This window comes from Muscardinus avellanarius, assembly GCF_963383645.1.
Source record: "Muscardinus avellanarius genome assembly, chromosome: 16".
Classification (NCBI taxonomy): Eukaryota; Metazoa; Chordata; class Mammalia; order Rodentia; family Gliridae; genus Muscardinus; species Muscardinus avellanarius.
The window spans coordinates 2,387,335-2,405,387 of NC_137802.1; the positions used below are offsets into that span (position 1 = coordinate 2,387,335).

The following is an 18,053-nucleotide window of genomic DNA, read 5'->3' on the forward strand; positions in this document are numbered from 1 at the left end:
CCCCGCCCCAGCTCGCGGAGGCCCCGCCCCGCGCCCGGAGCCCCGCCCCAGCTCGCGGAGGCCCCGCCCTGCGCCCGGAGCCCCGCCCCAGCCCGCCCGCGATTCCCCCAAGGCCCAGCGCCGCCCCGCCGGAGGGGACAGGACCTGCGGGGACCAGCTGGGGTAGGGCGGCGCCATTCGCCTTGCCAGCTGGGGCCATGGTATCCGCCGCAGCTCAGGATGAAGCCTGTAATTATGGCTCCTGGTAATGTGTTAATGAGGGCTTTGCTGGGTTTGTTTTCCATCTCAGCCCGAGCTGGGGGAGCGGGGAGTGAGGGGGGTGGCTGCGCCCCAGAGAAAGGGCCCCGCACCCACTCAGACAGCAGGTGTAGGGAGCCCCAGCCGGGGCGCCCGACAGGGGAGGGGCGGCCAGCTGGCCCCGAACAGGGAGAGAAGGGGGTGCAGGCGGGCTTGTGGACTGATCTCTTATTCCCGCCTGCCGTCCAGTGTCAGAGGCCCCTCCCGCCCTGGGGTCAGTGAGCAGGCCCAGCCATGCTGGTTAAGATAGAAAGGTCCCCACAGGGAGCCCCAGGGGGGCTAGGCCACGGGGAACTCATCCCTGCCCCGGGCGCTGCCCCTGGCCTTCCCAATTCTCTCCTTGTAATGGCGAGTTAAGCATGAGGCCCCGTCTTGCACCACTGGGGCCTGGAGCCGGGGCAGGGCTTTGGGGCAAGGGACAAGGTGCAAAGCCCAGGTTGCTGCAGATGCTGGCAGGCAATCGGGGTGCTGAAGTGGGTGGTACCAGATATGGTGGAGATAGACTGGGATCCTGGGGCCTAAGCTGTACCATCCAGCCCGAGGCCTAGAGGTCAGAGAGGCAGCTGGCAGGGTGCTCGGAGAGCTGGGCTCCAGGGGACCTGGATGCCTGGTCTTTCTCCCCCAGCATGGGGCTCACGATGGGCCCCGCGCTGCATGGGTTTAATTTCAGCTCTAAGTGTCTTCCTGCAGAGAGAGCCTGTGACCTTTCCCCTGCAGGACCCTGGCCCTAGAAGGAGCTGTTCTTTGCAAAGAGGGCTGCTGCCACGGCCCTCTGAGAGCCGCTCCTAAGGACAGGCACTGCCTTGGGCTGAATTTAAGCCCCTTCTGTGGGAGGGAGGTGGTTTAGCATCGGCCAGGAGGCGCTGTGAAGGAATCCTCGTTCCCCATGGGCACCCCTGCCGGACCCTGTCCAGTCTCTGGCGCAGCGGGCTGAGGTCAGAGCGCCAGCAGCAGGTGCCAGCCACCCTGCGTGGCGGCTGGGCAGCGGGAGCTGACCTCAACCCAGGTCCCCTCACGATGGATGCTACCCAACACCGGAGCCGAGGCGTCCTACAGATACCACCATGCCCTGCAGGACACGTGTGGACTCCGCCTGGCCAGGCCCGACAGGCCGGACGGCTGTGCCCCTCAATCCCCAAGGACCAACTTGGCAGCAGGAGGGGGACCGCCGGTCACTCATGGGACTCTGCACACCTTACGGGGCTGCCGGGCAATTCCTGAGGGTGAGTGGCCTCTGGGTGTCCAGGAGGGGGGACCTCCCGCCTGCCAGAGACCCTCAAGGCTGGTCTCAGACACCCCCATCCCCATCTGTGGCTGCAGGGGCTGGCTCGTGCTTGCCGCAGGCCAGCTGCACCCAACGTGGCCTGGTGGTAAACACAGGGTGCAGCCCCAGCCCCACCTTCCAGCACTGTGAGACCCTGGGCGCTGCTCTCACCGCTGGGTGCCTCGGTTTCCCCACGTGGGCCGTGGGGAGAACTCCCAGAGCTACCTCTCGGGTGGGCAGAGCGGCAGTCGTGATGGGGAGGCGCCAGGTGCCGCTCACAGCCCGGTGCCAGCACGGGAGTGGGCACGCTGGCCAGCTGCCGCCTCCTGCCCGCGGCCATATTTGCCTTCCCCCACCCGGCCCAGGGCAGGAGCCCACACGTAAAGGTGGACTCCAGGGGGCGGTCACGCTCTGGACAATCAACCCAGGCCAGGCGGGAGGCCTGGGCTCGAGACCCCAGCAATGTCTCCCTCAGGCCGCCCCTCACCGCCAGATGTTGTCCTGCCTGCCGGGCTCTGGGGCCTCCCCAGGCTGGCCCCAGGGGGACGGACATAGGGCCTGGACCCCGAGGGAGGGCGAGGCCTGCTGTCCCGAGGCTGGAGATGCCTCTGGCACCCCAAGATCAAGACTGACGAGCACCACCGCCTGGGTGCTCAACTCCAGGCACCGTTACCTCATCTCCAACCCTGTCTTGTCGCAGGGGCCTGAGCCGCCCCCGCCCCCGCCTGGTCTGTCTGGGTCATGCCGCCGCCACCCCCATGTCCTCACCCCAGGTCTCCCGTGTTAAATGGACTTGTACATAGTTTCAGATCCCGGCCCTGTCCACCCTGTTAAATGTAAAGCCATTGTGTGGTAGAAAGATGAGGCCAGTCGGGGCCAGGCTTTGTGCACCTTTAATAAACGGAGCTGTTCAATCGCCCCCCACTGCCCGGCCCCGTTTTCAAGATGGGCTGAGGACAAGCGGTGACTCTTCGGGGCCTTCTGTCCTGGCCACAGGCCGGGCCTCCTGCTGAGTGGACACCTCTGGTCAGGTCCTGGGAAGCCGGGCCGGGGTGTCGAGGTCCAGGGCCAGCAGGAGCCAGGAGGGGGGACGGCCCCAGTCGAGTGGCCCCTGTGCCCGAGAATTTGTACCTGGGCACCAGTCCCCGGTTGTCGGCCGGAGGGTGACTGCTGGTCACTGGGGGCTGGGGTTGGGTGGGCCCTGGACGGGGCAGCCACAAGGTCCGTTGCAGTCACAGCCCAGTAAACAGATATGGTCGATGGTGCCCGGCTGGCCGCATCCGGAGGGCAGCTCCGTGGCTTCTCTGGTCTGGTTTGCGATAAAATGAGTTTTTCTTTCCTTTTATTTTTGTTACTGGAGGTTGAACCCAGAGGCATTCTGCCTCCAAGACACACTCTAGCCCTGTCTTCTTTTAATTTAATTTGGAAACAGGGTCTCACTAAATTTCTCAGGGTCTCCCTAAGTTGCTGAGATTGGTCTCGAACCTGGGATCCTCCTGTCTTGGCCTCCCAAGTACTGGCGTCACAGGCATGTGCCACCACACCAGGCTCAAAAAGCCCTATTCAGGATCCTCCTGCTCTGCCTCCCGAGGACAGGGCCAGAGTCTGCGTGGATGGCCATGCAGGGCCTCAGCACCCCAGGCAGGCTCTGGTCAGGGAGGGTGACCAGCCCATCTCCTTAGCCAGGAGATCCGAGCGCTGTGGCGCTCAATCCAAGCCTGGCCAGGACCTGGGGCTTCTCTCCTGGGGCCGGTGAGGTGACCACAGCGGACTGGCGTTGTGATAATCAAGCTTGGGGGAAACAGAAGGAGGTGCGAGCAGAGGCCCAGCCGGCCCTCGGCCCCGCTGCCGGGCGGGCGCTCACCTGACTGGATCACAGTCCACAGGTCAGTCCTGCACCCCGACCTCCAGCCGGGCACCGGGACCCAGGTGCACAGAAGGGCCAGCCCGCCCTAGGAGCCTTAGGTCAGGTGTCCTGGGGGAGGATGGCGTGGCCCTGCCCCAGAGGCCCCATCTCGGATCAGAGGCCAGCGTGGTCACCCTCTTCTGGAACCTCAGTAGGTCCTACTGTCCACGCAGAGGCGGGGAGCCCGCTGTGTGGGTCCCGCCAGCCCAAGGTCAGGTGTGGACCGGACGACCGGGAGCCGCCAGAGTGCGGGGAGATGCAGGCCGCGCGGCCCGCAGGTGCTGGGCCCCACGGGGGATGCCGGCCCTGGCGCTCAGGGTGCCAGTCACCCTGAGGAGGTGGCTGGGGTCCCGGGCAGTGCCGCCCGCGTCACCTGGCAGACGTCCCGCTCCAGTTCCTGGCCGGCTAGCTGCAGCGCCTCCCGTTTCTGCTGCAGCTCGTCCCTGGCCCACCGCAGCCGCTCATTCGTGGCCACGTAAGCCCGGCTCTGCTGGTACAGCAGCTCCCACTGAGCCCCAGGGTCCTCGGCCGGGATGGAGGGGTCTGGAGGGTCTGGGGACAAGACAGAGCGATGCCACTCATGGGTCAGGGAGAGGCCCTATACCCGCGAGCCTCCACACCAGGGCCACCCGTGGGTAGGGGGCTTCGTTTCCCTCAAGGGACCCCCGGGGCAGGGTCTGTCTTTTTATTTTTTTGGTGGTACTGGGGATGGAACCCAGGGGCATTCTACATCCGAGCTACACCCTCAGCCCTATTTTTTATTCTTTATTTTGAAACAGGGTCTCATTGAGTTGCAAAGAGCCTAAGTAGCTGAGGCTGGCCGCGAACCTCGATCCTCCCGTCGCAGTCTCCCAAATGCCGGGATTACACGCGTGCGCCACCACGCCCGGCTCCCCCAGCCCTATTTTTTATTCTTCATTTGGAAACAGGGGCTCACTCAGTTGCAGAGGGCCTCACTCAGTAGCTGAGGCTGGCCTTGAAATGCGATCCTCCTGTCTCAGCCTCCCAAATTACTGGGATTGACTGTAAGCATGTGCCACCTTACCCGACTATGTGAATCTTCCTTTTTTTTTTTTTTTTTTTTTTAATCTTGTGGTACTGGGACCCCAGAGATAATCACCACTAAGCCACTTCCCCAGCCCCCCCTTTTGTAGTGCCAGAAATTGAACCCAGGGGATTTCTACCTCTAGGCTACAATCCCAACCCCCCCACACACTTTTAAATTTTTGTTTGTTTTTTTGAAAGGGTCTCACTAGGTTTCTGAGTCTTGCTACAATGCCAAACAATGCAATCCTGCTGTCTCAGCCTCCTAAGTACTGGGGTTACAGGTGCACGCCACCACCCAGCCCTTTTTTTCTTTTTTTTGGTGGTACTGGGGTTCCTGGAGGCCCTCCTACCTCCGGGCTATGCTCCCAGACCTATTTTATACTTTTTTGAATTTGGAAACAGGGTCTCCTAAGCCAGTGCTCGCGGCTGGCTTCGAACCTGCGTGATCCTCCTGTCTCTGCCTCCCAAGCGCGGGGATGACAAGCGTGCGCCACCACGCCCGGCCACCCAGCCCTTTTTGAAACAGGATCTGGCTGAGTTGCCCAGGCTGATCTCCAACCTGTGATCCTCCTGTCTCAGCCACCGGAGTAGCTGCAATGACCACGCCGGCTCCAAATCCCATTTCAAATTTAAAAAGGGGGACTGGGAGCATAGCTCGGAGGTAGAATGCCCCTGGGTTCAATCCTCAGTACCAAAAGAAAAACCAGCGGGGCGTGGTGGCGCACGCTTGTCATCCCAGTACTTGGGAGGCTGAGACAGGAGGATTGCACAGGTTCGAAGCCAGCCTCAGCTACTTAGGCTCTCAGCAACTTAATGAGACCGTTTCAAAATAAAATAATTGATATGGGGTATGGCTCAGTGGGGGTGGTGGAGCGCTTGCCTAGTGTGCCCTGGGTCCAATCCCCAGTGCCACATGAAAAAAAAAATAATAAAAGTCCTGCCTTACTTCTGGCGGCGGGCAGGGTTTGGGGATGGTATTTTAGGCCATCTGGAAGGTTACCCACTTCCCGCAGGCTCCCGCCTCCGGGCTCAGGCCCAAATCGCCCTACCTTCGGGGCCCAGCGCGGTGAAGACGGGGTCCTGGGCCGGCGCCCCGCGCACGTCCTCCAGGATCTGCTCCACCGTGGGTGGCGCCGGGCGGGTGGGCAGCACCACGCGCTTCTTGGCCTTGGATCCCATCCCTGGAGGGGCCCCGGGATCGCCCCCCCCGACGCAGCCCTCTCTCGAGGGGGCCCGCCGCGCCCCGGCCTCCCTTCCGTCCGACCGCGGGAGGCCCGAGACTCCAGAGTCCAGCTCGACGTCCGCCCGCGTCCTCGCCCAAACCCTGGAACCTAACCCTGCTCGGGCGCTGCACTCCACTTCCGCTTCCGGCTGCAGCGCGGCTCCGCCCCGGCTTGTGACGTCGGCGCTCGGCTTCCTCCGCTGGCCGCGAGGCTCCGCCTCCTCTTAAAGGGGCCGGCCCTCGAGAATGCGGTGTCCGCACAGTGGAGATGCGAGTGGACCAGAGCGAGCTCACCCTTTCCGGGGCGCAAGCCGGCTCGGGGTGTAGCTCACGGGCAGAATGATACTGGGCTCAATGCCCGGTACCAAAACTAAACTGTGCAAAAGTTGCCGGGCATGGTGGCAGGCACCTGTAAATCCCCGGTATTTGGGAGGCGGAGACAGGAGGATCACAAGTTTGAGACCAAATGTAGCAACTTAGTGAGGTTGTCAGCCATTCGTGAGATCTTGGTTGTTTGTTTTGGTGGTACTGGGGGTGGAACCCAGGGGCTTTCTACCTCCGGGCTAGACTCCCAGACCTATTTTATATTTTATTTGGAAACAGAGTCTCACTAAGTTGCTGAGAGCCTAAGTAGCTGAGGCTGGCTTTGAACCTGTGTGATCATCCTTTCTCAGCCTCCCAAGCGCGGGGATTACAAGCGTGCGCCACCACGCCCGGCTGAGATCTTGTTCTTAAATAATGAAATATAAAGGGCTAGAGATGTACGCGGTAGAATACCCGGGGGTTGCAATCTCCAATACCACACACACACACACCTAGACACATATGTTTGTGTGTCTAGGAGTGTAGCCCAGAGGTAGAATGCCCCTGGTTTCAGTATCCAATACCAAAAATAAAATAAAATAAAATAAAGGGCAGACGTAGTGGTTCGCACTTGTTATCCCAGTACTTGGGAGACTAAGACAGGAAACTCGCAAGGGTTTGGGACCAGGGTGACACCTGGCTCTGACTGAAACTTAATGAGACCCTCTCCTAATGAAAAAATACAAAACTGGACTGGGGGTGTAGCTCAGAGGTAAAATGGGTTTAATTCTGGGTTTAATCTGGGTTTAATTCTGGGTTTAATCCTAGGTTTAATCCCTAGAACCACAGAATACATAAATGGCTAGGGGGTATATCTTGGAGGGTAGGTCAGCTCTCAATACCAAACAACAAAAGACGAAAATCTCTTTCCTACCTGGGATGAGTGATGGAGGGTCATCTTGAAGTTGGGATTGGGGAAAATAAAAAGCAGAGGGTGTGGCCGGGCGTGGCGGCGCACGCTTGTCATCCCAGCACTTGGGAGGCTGAGACAGGAGCCTCAGCTACTTAGTGAGGCTCTCTGCAACTGAGGGAGACCCTGTTTCAAAATAAAGAATAAAAAACTAGGGCTGGGGGGGGTGTGGCTTGGAGGTAAAATGCCCCTGGGTTCCGTCCCCAGGACTAGGGAGGAAGGGAGAGAGAAGTTTGTGGGGTTTTTGCTTTTTGGTACTGCGTCAGAGCCTCGGTCTTCTTCACAGCTGAGGCATAGTCCAGTGTCTGTGTCCAGTGTTTCTCTACCAACCCACTGATGGTCATCTGGGTCACTGCCACTTTGGGGCTGCAGTGAGCCCCGGGAGGTTTTTGTGTGGGTGCTTTTTAGTTCTCTTGGGTGTGTGTGTGTGTGTACACCCACACTACCTCCGTGTGTGTGTAGAACCACTGGACTGTTCCAAAGAGGCTGCTGTAGGCTGGCCGTGCGCCAGGCCGGGCGGGGAGGGATGGGAGTGTGGCCGGGGTGGCCAAGGGCCCCACTGGGTGCTCAGTGTCAGCAGTATGGAGGTTTCCCTGGGCCTGGCCCTTCTGTAGTGGGAAGAATGTCGGCGTCGGGGAAGGTGGTTTCTGAGGGCAGCGTGGGCCCGGGGCACCTGCCCACCCACAGCGGGGCACAGGCGTGGCACCTTCAGTTCAACCTTTATTGGCAAATGCTGAGGACAGACACCTGCTCCAGGCTGGGAGGATGGCGATGCCCAGGGGCCAGGAACAATGGTCGTGGTCTGGCCTCTGCCTACCCCACCCCAACCCCAAACGGGTAATGACGCTGTCTCTTTAGATCTGAGCCACCGAGTCCAGGCTGGGCGGCCCCACGGGGCACACGGCCTGGCCTGCGGCCGCAGTGCCCGCCCCACCAGGACCTTTTGCAGCAGTCTCTGTTCCTCGGGGCCCCTACTCACACTTCTCTAGGTCCCAGCCCCCACCTGGGCCTGGGGCGGCTCTGGGCCCTGGGAGCCCAGCCTGCACGACTGGGAGGGGCTGCCAAAGGCCACGCCAGCAGGACCATGCACCGCAGCCTGGGCCGGGCCACAGTGGTGGCGGCAGTAGCCGTTCCGGGGCAGGAACCCGGGCGCTCAGCGGCGTGGGGCGGCGGGCAGGCGGGAAGCGAGCAGCTGGAGCGTCACTGCCTGCTGGGTGCTGTTGAAGTTCCTGGGTGCACAGTAGGAGAAGCAGAGGTGGCCCTGGAGGTAGGCGGGGCCGTTGCATTCTGCACCAAGGGACGGGGTCCAGGTGAGAAGCCGCGGCCTGCTCCGGCCACCCGCCGCCAGCCCACCCCAGGCCATGGTGCAGGCACTCTCTGCCGCCACCGCCTCCTCCCAGCAAGTGGACCACGTGGTGCTGGCCACTCACCCTGGCAGAGCCCCTCTGGGTCCCGCTGCACGCGCGCGCGGCTGGTCACCTGGGGGCCTGGGGGCCGCGCCGTCATGTCCTCGTCCGTGCCGTAGAGCAGCAGCGTGTAGCGGTACAGCGTTCCTGGGCAGGAGTCAGGGCTGTCGGCGGCCTGGGGCTGTCAGGCCTTGGGCCTCTCCTCCAGCCACTCCCACCATGAGCCCCAGACCCGGTGGTCCCCACCACCAAGCCTACTGCAGCCACTGGACTCTGTCCTGCACTGGATAGGCTTGAGCACACGTTTGCTCCAAAGAGACACTGGGGGCCCCTGTGGCAGTAGGGTAAGGGGGTTTCCCCAGGGCCCCTGCCCCAGGGGGAGGTGGAGGCGAGCAGCCCGCACCCCAGCTCTCACCAGTGTTGAAATAGTAGCCTTTGTTCTCCAGACCCAAAGTCCACGTGCCGAGCGGGTCCTCATCCCAGAAGTGGGTGGACATGAAGATCCAGTTGTTGTAGCCTTGGGTGCTCACGTCCAGGGGCCTGGGCCAGGGCGCAGGCGGGGAGAGCAGGGAGGGAGGGGGCACACCGCCAGCTCAGCCCGGCCGCCCCGCCCAGGGAGGAGGATGCTTGGGAGGGACACGGGCTAGTCCACCAGGCCCGCCCTCTCTGCACACCTGATGGCCACCAGCGTGGAGCGGGTGCCCATGGGGCTGGTGAGCGAGATCTCCAAGTCCCCTCGACGGCTGTAGGACAGCGTCAGCTTCACCTGTACGTGCTCCAGAGAGCGGATGTGGTTGTGGTGGCCGCCGCAGGCCGACACGTTCTTGGCCACCTCCATGAGCCGCAGGATTGGGCTGGGGGGCGGGTGTGGCGGTGAGGATCCACCGAGGCCTCCAGCACGAAGGTGGGCTCTTCTCAAAGACCCTGGGGCCCGCCCTCTCATTTTACAAATGGGCATCCTGCAGGAGTGGGGGCTCCTGTCCCCCCCCAGGGGTAAAGTCCGGGTGTCAACAGTGGGTAGGAGGGGGAGGCGGCACGGGCGTGCAGTGGGCAGGGCCTCGCTCACGTGGGGGCGTGGACAACCAGGACCGAGCACTTCTTCTGGGGTTGCGTGGGCAGCCAGGTGCGAGCCAGGCCCACCAGCAGCCCGGCGTCCAGCAGCCCATAGCCGTAGTGGTGGCTCACTGTGCGGGGGAGTGGCTGTCACTAGCCCTGCAGGCACAGCACCCCCGTCCCCTGCCTGGCCCCGCCGCACCTTGGCGCCCCACGCCATTGAGCCTCCAGTCATCGGCCTGCAGCTGTGCTGGCTTGGACGCCCGGACCACGAGGTGCTGCATGTCCCTCCAGGTCAGGAACGGGCTGCGGGAGGGCGGGCAGGGCGGGCAGTGAGCTTGGGCCTGTGGGCTGTGGGGGTGGGCAGGGTCTGCACAGCCACATACTTGGCCTCCAGAGCCAGAGCGATCATGCCCGCAGCGAGGGGGGCTGAGGCTGAGGTGCCTGTGTGCTTGTCTGTGCACTGGTGATGCAGGTCTGTGGTGACCTAGGGGCAGAGAGGGGGACATGAAGCCCAGTGCTGGTCCGTGCACAGCTCTTGTTCAGGTGTACTAAGATGCCCACGTGGTGGTGCACGCTTGTCATCCTGGCATTTGGGAGGCTGAGACAGGAGGATCGTGGTTCCCGGACAGTCTCAGCTACTTAGGCCCTTTGCAACTCAATGAGACCCTGTTTTAAAAACAAAAAGACTAAAAGTAATAGGGATAGGGTGTAGCTTGGAAGTACAATACTCCTAGGTTCCATCCCTGGTACCGCAAAATAAATAAATAAATAAATAAATAAATAATAGGGCTGGGGGTGTCACTTTTGATAGAATGTCTCTGGGTTCCATCCATCTTGAAAGAAAGAAAGAAAGAGAAGGAAAGAAAGAAGGAGAACCAAGAAAGTCAGGCGTGGTGGTACACATGTGTAAATCCCAGTACTTGGGAGGCTGAGACGGGGATTGCAAGTTCAAGGACAGCCTCAGCAATTTAGTGAGGCTCTCAGCAACTTAGCGAGACCCTATTCCCAAATAAAAAACAAGGAAGGGCTGAGGGTGTAACTCAGGGACCGAGGGGTCCACCCCTAATACCACCACCACAACAAAAACGTGTACCAAGAACCAGGTGTGGTAGTTCACTCCTGGAATCCTAGTACTGGAAGCTGAGGGGGGAGGATAAACGGCTCAACACCAGCTGCAGCAGCTTAGCAAGACCTGATTTAAATTTTAAAAAAGGAGAGCCAGGTGTGGTGGGCATGCTCATCATCCCAGCATTTGGGAGGCTGAGACCAGAGGATCATGGTTCACGGATAGCCTCAGCTACTTAGTAAGGCCCTCTGCAACTCAGTGAGACCCGGTTTCAAAATAAAGAAAAAATAGGGCATGGGGCCGGGCGTGGCGGCGCACGCTTGTAATCCCTGCACTTGGGAGGCGGAGACAGGAGGATCGCGCAGATTCGAAGCCAGCCGCACTGGCGTAAGAGACCCTGTTTCAAAAATATAAAAATAGAGCCGGGCGTGGTGGCGCACGCTTGTAATCCCCGCGCTTGGGAGGCTGAGACAGGAGGATCACGCTGGTTCAGAGCCAGCCTCGCTGGCTTAAGAGACCCTGTTTCCACATAAAGTTAAAAAAATAGGTCTGGGAGTGTAGCCCGTGGGAGTGTAGCCCAGAGGTAGAAGGGCTTCCAGGAACCCCAGTACCACCAAAAAAAAAATAAAAAAATAAAAAAAAAATAAAAATAAAAATAGGTCTGGGAGTGTAGCCCGGAGGTAGAAGGGCTTCCAGGAACCCCAGTACCACCAAAAAAAAAAAAAAAAATAGGGCATGGGGGTGTAGCTCAGAGGTCAAATGCCCCTGGGTTCCATCCTCAGACCCACAATAAATAAATTAATTAATAAATTAATTAATTTTAAAGAAGGAGAGCCAGGCGTGGTGGCACAGGCTTGTAATCCCAGCATTCAGGAGGCTGAGACAGGAGGATCTCAGTTCAAAGCCAGCCTCAGCTACTTAGTGAGGCCCTCCACAACTCAGTGAGACCCTGTTTCAAAATAAAGAATAAGCCGGGTGTGGTGGCGCACGCTTGTAATCCCCGCGCTTGGGAGGCGGAGACAGGAGGATCGCGCTGGCTTAGAGACCCTGTTTCCAAATAAAAATGTAAAAATGGGTCTGGGAGTGTAGCCTGAATGTACAAGGGTTTCCAGGAACCCCAGTACCACCAAAAAAGAAAGAAAGGGAAGAAAGAAAGGAAGAAAGAAAGAAGGAAAATAGGGCTGGGGGTGTTGCTTAGAGGTAGAATTCCCCTGGATTCAATCCCCAATACAAAAAAAAAGGGGGTGTGCCAAAGACTGAATTCAAAAAGTACTAAAGAGCTGGGTACAGTGGTGTGCCTGCCCATAATTCCAATACTTGGGAAGCTGAGCTAGGAGGATCGTAGGTTCAGCTTTGAGGCCAGTCTCAGCAACTTAATGAGTGCCTGTCTCCAAACAGAAAGGTAAAAAGGGCTATGCAGCTTAGGAGTAGAACACCCCTGGATTCAATCCTCAGTACCAAGGAAAAATAAATAATAGAAAGGATTAAAAGCTGGACACGGTGCTGTGCCTGCCAAAATCCAAGTACTCAGGAGGCTGAGGTAGAAGGATTACAAGTTTGACACCAGCTTGTACTGGGGATGGAACCCAGGAGCATTATACCTCAGAGCTACATCCCCAACCCTATTTTTCAGTCTATATTTTGAAACAGGGTCTCACTAAGTTGTCAAGGGCCTCACTAAGTAGCTGAGGCTGCCCCCCCTCCCCCCGCAAAACTGCGATCTTCGGGTCTCAGCCTCCCAATGCTGGGATTACCAAGCCCAGCTCTTAACTCTTTTATTTTGAAACAGAGTCTCACAGAGTTGCAAAGGGCCTCACTAAGTAGCTGTGGCTGGCCACGAACCTAGGATCCTCCTGTCTCAGCCTCCAAGTACTGGGATGATAGGCAAGCCACTGGGCACTGGCTGTGGCCGGGTTATTATTATTATTATTACTGTGTGTGTGTGTGTGTGTTACTGGGGATGGAACCCAGGGGCATTCTATCTCCAATATACAACTCCACCCCTATTTTTTATTCTTTATTTTGAAACAGGGTCTCACTGATTTGCAAAGGGCCTCAGTAAGTAGCTGAGGCTGTCTGTGAACTGTGATCGTCCTGTCTCAGCCTCCCGAGTGCTGGGATGACCAGCGGATTTATTTTGCGGTACCGGGGACGGAACCCAGGGATATTCTACCTCGGAGCTACACCCTCAGCCCTGTATTTTTCAGTCTTTCTTATTATTTGAAACAGGGTCTCACTGAGTTGCAAAGGGCCTTACCAAGTAGCTGCGGCTGGCCGTGAACCTGCCATCCTCCTGTCTCAGCCTCCAAGTACCAGCTTACAGGCGAGCGCCGCGCTGGCTGTGGCCAGGTTCTGCGAGCAGCTTGGAGGGGCGGGGGCTGGCCTGGGGGCCCGGGGGGGGGGGACACTCACAATCTGGGGGTCGGTGGCGACGCCGCTGCTGTAGGTGGTCGTGAGCGTGGAGGCGCAGGCCTCGCTGTACCAGGGCACGTGGCCCTGCAGCGTGGTGCTGCCCACGGACAGCGTGTGGATGCTGTTGGTGTACCCGTCGCAGTTACAGTTGTCGTAATGGAGGCCGCCATTGCCCGAGGCCCAGACAAAGAGCGTGCCCAGGCCGCCACGGCCCTGCAGGGGCGAGAGGGGCAGAGCGGGGACATGGGCCTGGAGGTTCCCGCCCGGCCCCGCCCGCCGCCCCATCTCCCGGCTCACCTTGGTCACGCCCAACCTGAAGGCCTCCCGGGTAAGCACGCCCGGGCCGTCCACGGTGCGGCCGTCGTCCTCCGGGCCCCAGCTGGCGCTGTAAATGTGAATGTGCTGTGGCCGCAGGCTCAGCGACTGCGCCTCGATGACGTCGGTGATGGTGCCGTCCAGCATGCGCACGCCTGCGGGGCAGGTGGACGCAGAGCCCCTCGCACAGCCGCCCGGCGCCTCCTGGACGGGGCCAGCTCCCACCCAGCGCCCCCATCCCTCTCTTCTGCCACCTGCCTGGGGCCCCGGCACCCCCCATGCAGGAGAAGCGGGTGTCAGAGCGTTTCTCCCCAGCTACCCGGCATCCCCGCTCTACCCGGTTCCCAGGCTGTGCTTTGGGGGGGCCCTGGGTACCTCCAATCCGGGCGTTGAAGGCGACACCCGCCCCGCAGAAGCCATTGTTTGCTGTGGCTGCCACCTCCCCGGCGCAGCGCGTCCCGTGCCTAGCGCCAGAGCCAAGAGGTGTACCCAGCACCGCCCACAGAGTACCGGGCCCCTCGCGCCCGAGGGACCAGGGCTCACCGGTTCTCATCGCTCGGCGTGTAGCGAGGCTGAGGGTCGGGGTCGTAGTCATTGAAGTCGTAGCTGGCCAGGGGGTCCTGGGCGCAGGCAGGGACAGGAGGAGAGGGCGTGAGGCGTGTCCGGCCTGGACACCGGGGGCGGCCCCTCCCGCTGCCCGGGCTCTCACATAATTCTCCCAGAGGTCTGGGTGGTCCTTCTCGATTCCGTCATCCAAGATAGAGACGACCACCCCCTGGCCTGTGACGCCCTGGCTCCAGACCTGGAGGATGTTGAGGTCCGGCTGCACCCTGTTATTCTGCGGGAGGCGGGGGCCCCGGGTCAGTGGGTCCGGGCTGGCCCCGGCCGCCCCGCCCCTGCCTGGCTGCTCACCATGTACCACTGCTTGGAGAACCAGGGGTCCGTGGGCATCGCCAAGGAGCGCTTCACTCTCCGCTGCAGTGTCTGCTGCTCAAACCACTGCACCTGCGGAACGCGCGGCTGGGTTCACACTGCTGGTCCCCGGGGGCCCCCCGGGTGCGGGCCTCCACAGGTGGAGGGACCCCACGATTATCGGGGCTGATCTTCAGGGTGTCCGCAAGCCTGGGGGCTCTCTCCTGAGTCATGGGGGGCTTATCAGATAAGTGGGGTGGCTCTGATTCCAAAGCTTAGCACCCCCCTCCCTGTTCTAGATCCTTCTGCCCCGGTCTTTCTGGTTCCCTCCTGCTTCACCCACCAAATCACCCACTTTTATATCTCCTCCCCATCCAAGAGAACTCCCAGGGCCCCGCCCACACCTGCCCGGGCTCCTGTGGCCCCGCCCACCGCCCACAATGCCCTGCCTGTCTGCTCCTCACCAGCCTTCCTACTGCTCAGTTGAGGACAGCCACAGTGATCACTGTGGTGTGCCAAGAGTCCCTGAGTTCACTTCCAGCCCCAGGACCTCGGCATGTACCTTTCTGCCAGCCAGGACTGAGTTCTTTCCTTATCCTCTCAGCACCTCCCGATTCCTATCTCAGTGATCTGGGGCATCCCCCCCCCCCCAGGGTTACTTAGCTCCAGACATGGCAGTTGGCCCTGATTCATTCCACCTCCCTCCCTCCCTCTCTCTTCCTCTCTCCTCATACACGCATTTGCTCCATCTGCAAGCTGGACTTCTCTGGGCCCCTGGTATTCCAGGTGGAAGCCCTGCGGTGCAGCCCACACCCCGGCACAGCTCCCCCGGGGCTTCCCAGATTCCAGCCCAGCTCCTCAGCTTAGCATCCAAGGCCTCTCCCGGAAGGGGCCTTCTGTGGCCCAGGCACCTCTCTGAGCCCACAGAATTCATTCCTAGAGTGACTTCAGGCGTCTACTCCGCGGCTCCTTTCCTATGGAAAGGCAGAAGGGCCGATGCCCTTCTCTGCATCCTCTGAGCTGGGCAGAACGTTATCTATCCTCCTCATCAGATGTGCCCGCCCTGTGCCTGGCCCTGGTGGGTGTCATGCTTATGCATGCCTTCCCCCATCTTGGGTACCCCACTGCGGCGAACCCGCGGGGACCAAGTTGCAGACAGAGCCTGCAACCCCACCGAAGCAGGCATCTGGCTGGCCGCACAGGGGCAGCAGGCTCACCTCGGGGTCTTTCTTCAGGCGGAGGCGGTGGCCCCAATGGGGCATCAGGGACTGCTGGACCACGCCCCGGTGCCGCAGGTGGAAGTACTGCCCGTCGGGGAAGATCTGGGAATGTGGGGGGTCACTGGGCTGGGGCCGGGGTCCCCGATGGAGACGCCACTCTCGGGCAGGTGCTCGTATCCTCCCAGCCCAGTGCCCAGGAGGGTGCTTCCGGTGTGCGGGGGTGGTGTAGGGATTCTTGATATTTAGGGGGCCTTGGAAGACCCGACCTAGCTGTCGCCCACTGCCCATCCATCCGGGTCCCGCCCACCTGCCCCAGGTTGACGAAACCGAATTTGCGTGCCAGGCGCTCGGCCTCCCGGGAGCCCTGGGTCACCCGCACTGCCCAGCTGCCGACATAGATGGGGGCCCGGGTTGAGGCCCACCCCCCAGCCAGGGGGCCGACGAGGGCCAGGCCCAGGGCCAAATGCAGCCAGAGCGCTGTCGGGGCGGGCCGCATGGCGGGGGCGGGGCCGGCGGGGGCGGGGCCTCGGGTAGGCCCTCCCCCGGGGCAAACCGCCAGGCGTCCGCCCCGCCCCTAGCGCCATAGCAACCCGAAGGGCTTCAACTCCCAGAGGACTTTGCGGTATCCCGGAGACGGGCGGGAAGACCCCACAGTCCACTGACGGGGGTCCGCACGCCCACAGACCTAAGCCCTCAGTCTCCCCATCACTGCTAGGTCCCAAATCTGGCCCAGAGGAGCAGCTTCATTGTTGCATCAAACCCCCCAACACTTTTTGGCCCCGCCCACTATCTCACGCACCCCCCACCCAGCCTCCAACCAGAATTGTTTCTTCGGGTAAGTCCCGCCTCCCGCCCTGGCCCCGCCCCTCCGCTTCCACCCGCCTCCTCCACGGTCACCCCGCCCCGCGGGCCCCTTCTCCAATCAACTCCGGCCTTTCCCCGGCCCTCGCATCCGCTCCGCCTCCCCGCGCGCTTCACACCTGTCCCGGCTCCACCCCTTTCAGCCGTGCAGCCAATAATCCCCGGCCTTGACGCCGTCCCTCCAATCAGCTACGTCCTACTCCCACTCCGCCAATCGCAGCGCTCGGCCTCGCCTCCGCGCCCCGCCCCCTCCCGCGTGCCGGCCCCGGCGGCCGCGGCCCGCCAGAGGGCAATGCGGCCGGGGAGAGGGGCCAGGCCCCACCTCCTTTGTCCGCCCTGCCCTCCCATTGGCCCGAGCGCGGGGCGGGGGGCGGAGACCGGCAGCCTGGGGGCGGAGCGGGGCGGGCCGCGCGGGGGCCAGGCGGGGCGCGAGCGGCGGGGCGGGTGCGCGGGGCCGCGGGCGAGCTCCACCTGCCAGCCCCGGGCCCGCCGCAGCCATGGACGGCCTTCGCCAGCGCTTCGAGCGCTTTCTGGAACAGAGGAACTTTGTCACCGCGGCGCTCGGCGCGCTCGAAGCAAGGACCGGGGTCGAGAAGCGCTATCTGGCCGCGGGTGAGCCGTCGGGGCGCCCGCCCCATCGCACCGACGGCACGGCGAGGCCCGGGGGCCGAGGGCCCGGCGCCTCTGCGGCCCGGGGTCCGGCCCGGGCGGGGTGCACGCCCCGCGGCTCAGCGGAGAGGCCCCGGCCCTGGGGAGGGGGCGTCTCGGACCCCGATGTGGAGTCTGCGGTGGCCCCCGCGCGCGACCCCGGGCGAGGGCCGCCCTGGCTCCTGCAGCCGCTGTGCGCCTCGGTGGCCGCCTCGCCCTGGCCCTTCGCCCCCGGGGCCCTGGGTCCCCGCCAGGCCGAGTCTAGTTCTTCCAGTTGCCCAACTGCGCCCCGGGGGCAGGGGGGAGGTCGGCCGCCAGCGCTCGGAGTCCTTCCCCAACCCCAGCTGGGGGGGTTGGGGAGCTGGCCGCCAGGAGGAGAAGGGCCCCAGCTGGGGTCGGCCCAGGACCCTCCTCTTGGCCGGCTCTCCCCCTCCCCCCGGCGCAGCAAGCTGGCCGGCTTTGGTCAATATTTGTGAAGCCGCGTTTTTTCCAGCTGTGGCGGGGCCTTGGGGGAGGGGGACTCCAGGCACGCCCGTGTCAGCTTTACTGCAGCCCCTTGCCCCTTCCCAAGCCGTCTAGCAGGCATAGGCTAAGCCCTCGAGGCGTAAATGCCCCCTTCCCGCTTTTGAAGCTGTCTGCACAGGCCGCTGTCTCTTCCGGGAAGCCCCCCCACCACCACAAGGACCCTTTGTCTGGACCCTGGTTGTGTGTGTGTGTGGCGCGGGGGTTCTGAGAGTTAACTTTTTCCTATTTCCCACCCTCGGGAGGAGCCCCCCTCCCCCAGGTGTAGCGCAGCCCAGGACTGGCAGCCTGCCAAGTAAGCCTGCCCCAGGAGAAGGCTCCCGACCTCTGCCTGGGCTTTCTACATCCTCAGCCCCAGCGGGTGGAGAATTTAGGTCATAGGGCACCTGTTGGGGGGGAGGCAGGGAAGGGTCATATTGGGCGTCGTCAAGAAGGAAACTGAGGCAGCCAGGTGCCCGTGTGGTGGCGCACGCTTGTCTTCCCAGTGCTTGGGGAGGCTGAGACAGGAGGATCGCGGTTCGCGGCCAGCCTCAGCTGCCTAGGGAGGCCCTCGGCAACTTAGCGAGACCCTCTTTCAAAATAAAGGAAAAAAAAATAGGGCTGGGGGTGGAGCTCGGAGGAATAAT

General features: G+C 61.8%; 2 protein-coding genes across 2 annotated transcripts; both read right to left on the reverse strand.

Annotated features, from left to right (window-relative positions):
• Positions 1 to 3,792: 3,792 nt before the first annotated feature.
• Positions 3,793 to 5,693, reverse strand: LOC308275409 (UPF0449 protein C19orf25 homolog; the record flags this gene model as incomplete). The annotated part of the gene is made up of 2 exons (XM_080713660.1): positions 3,793 to 4,019; positions 5,564 to 5,693. The coding sequence occupies 2 exons, from the start codon at positions 5,691 to 5,693 to the stop codon at positions 3,793 to 3,795; spliced, it is 357 nt and encodes a 118-aa protein (XP_080569786.1).
• Positions 5,694 to 8,435: 2,742 nt separating this feature from the next.
• Positions 8,436 to 15,892, reverse strand: PCSK4 (proprotein convertase subtilisin/kexin type 4; the record flags this gene model as incomplete). The annotated part of the gene is made up of 13 exons (XM_080714188.1): positions 8,436 to 8,562; positions 9,090 to 9,269; positions 9,482 to 9,599; positions 9,671 to 9,774; positions 9,855 to 9,955; positions 12,950 to 13,162; positions 13,247 to 13,419; positions 13,640 to 13,728; positions 13,808 to 13,884; positions 13,974 to 14,102; positions 14,177 to 14,269; positions 15,394 to 15,498; positions 15,704 to 15,892. 13 exons carry the CDS (start codon positions 15,890 to 15,892, stop codon positions 8,436 to 8,438), a joined length of 1,698 nt encoding a protein of 565 aa, XP_080570314.1.
• Between the last annotated feature and the right edge of the window lie 2,161 nt (positions 15,893 to 18,053).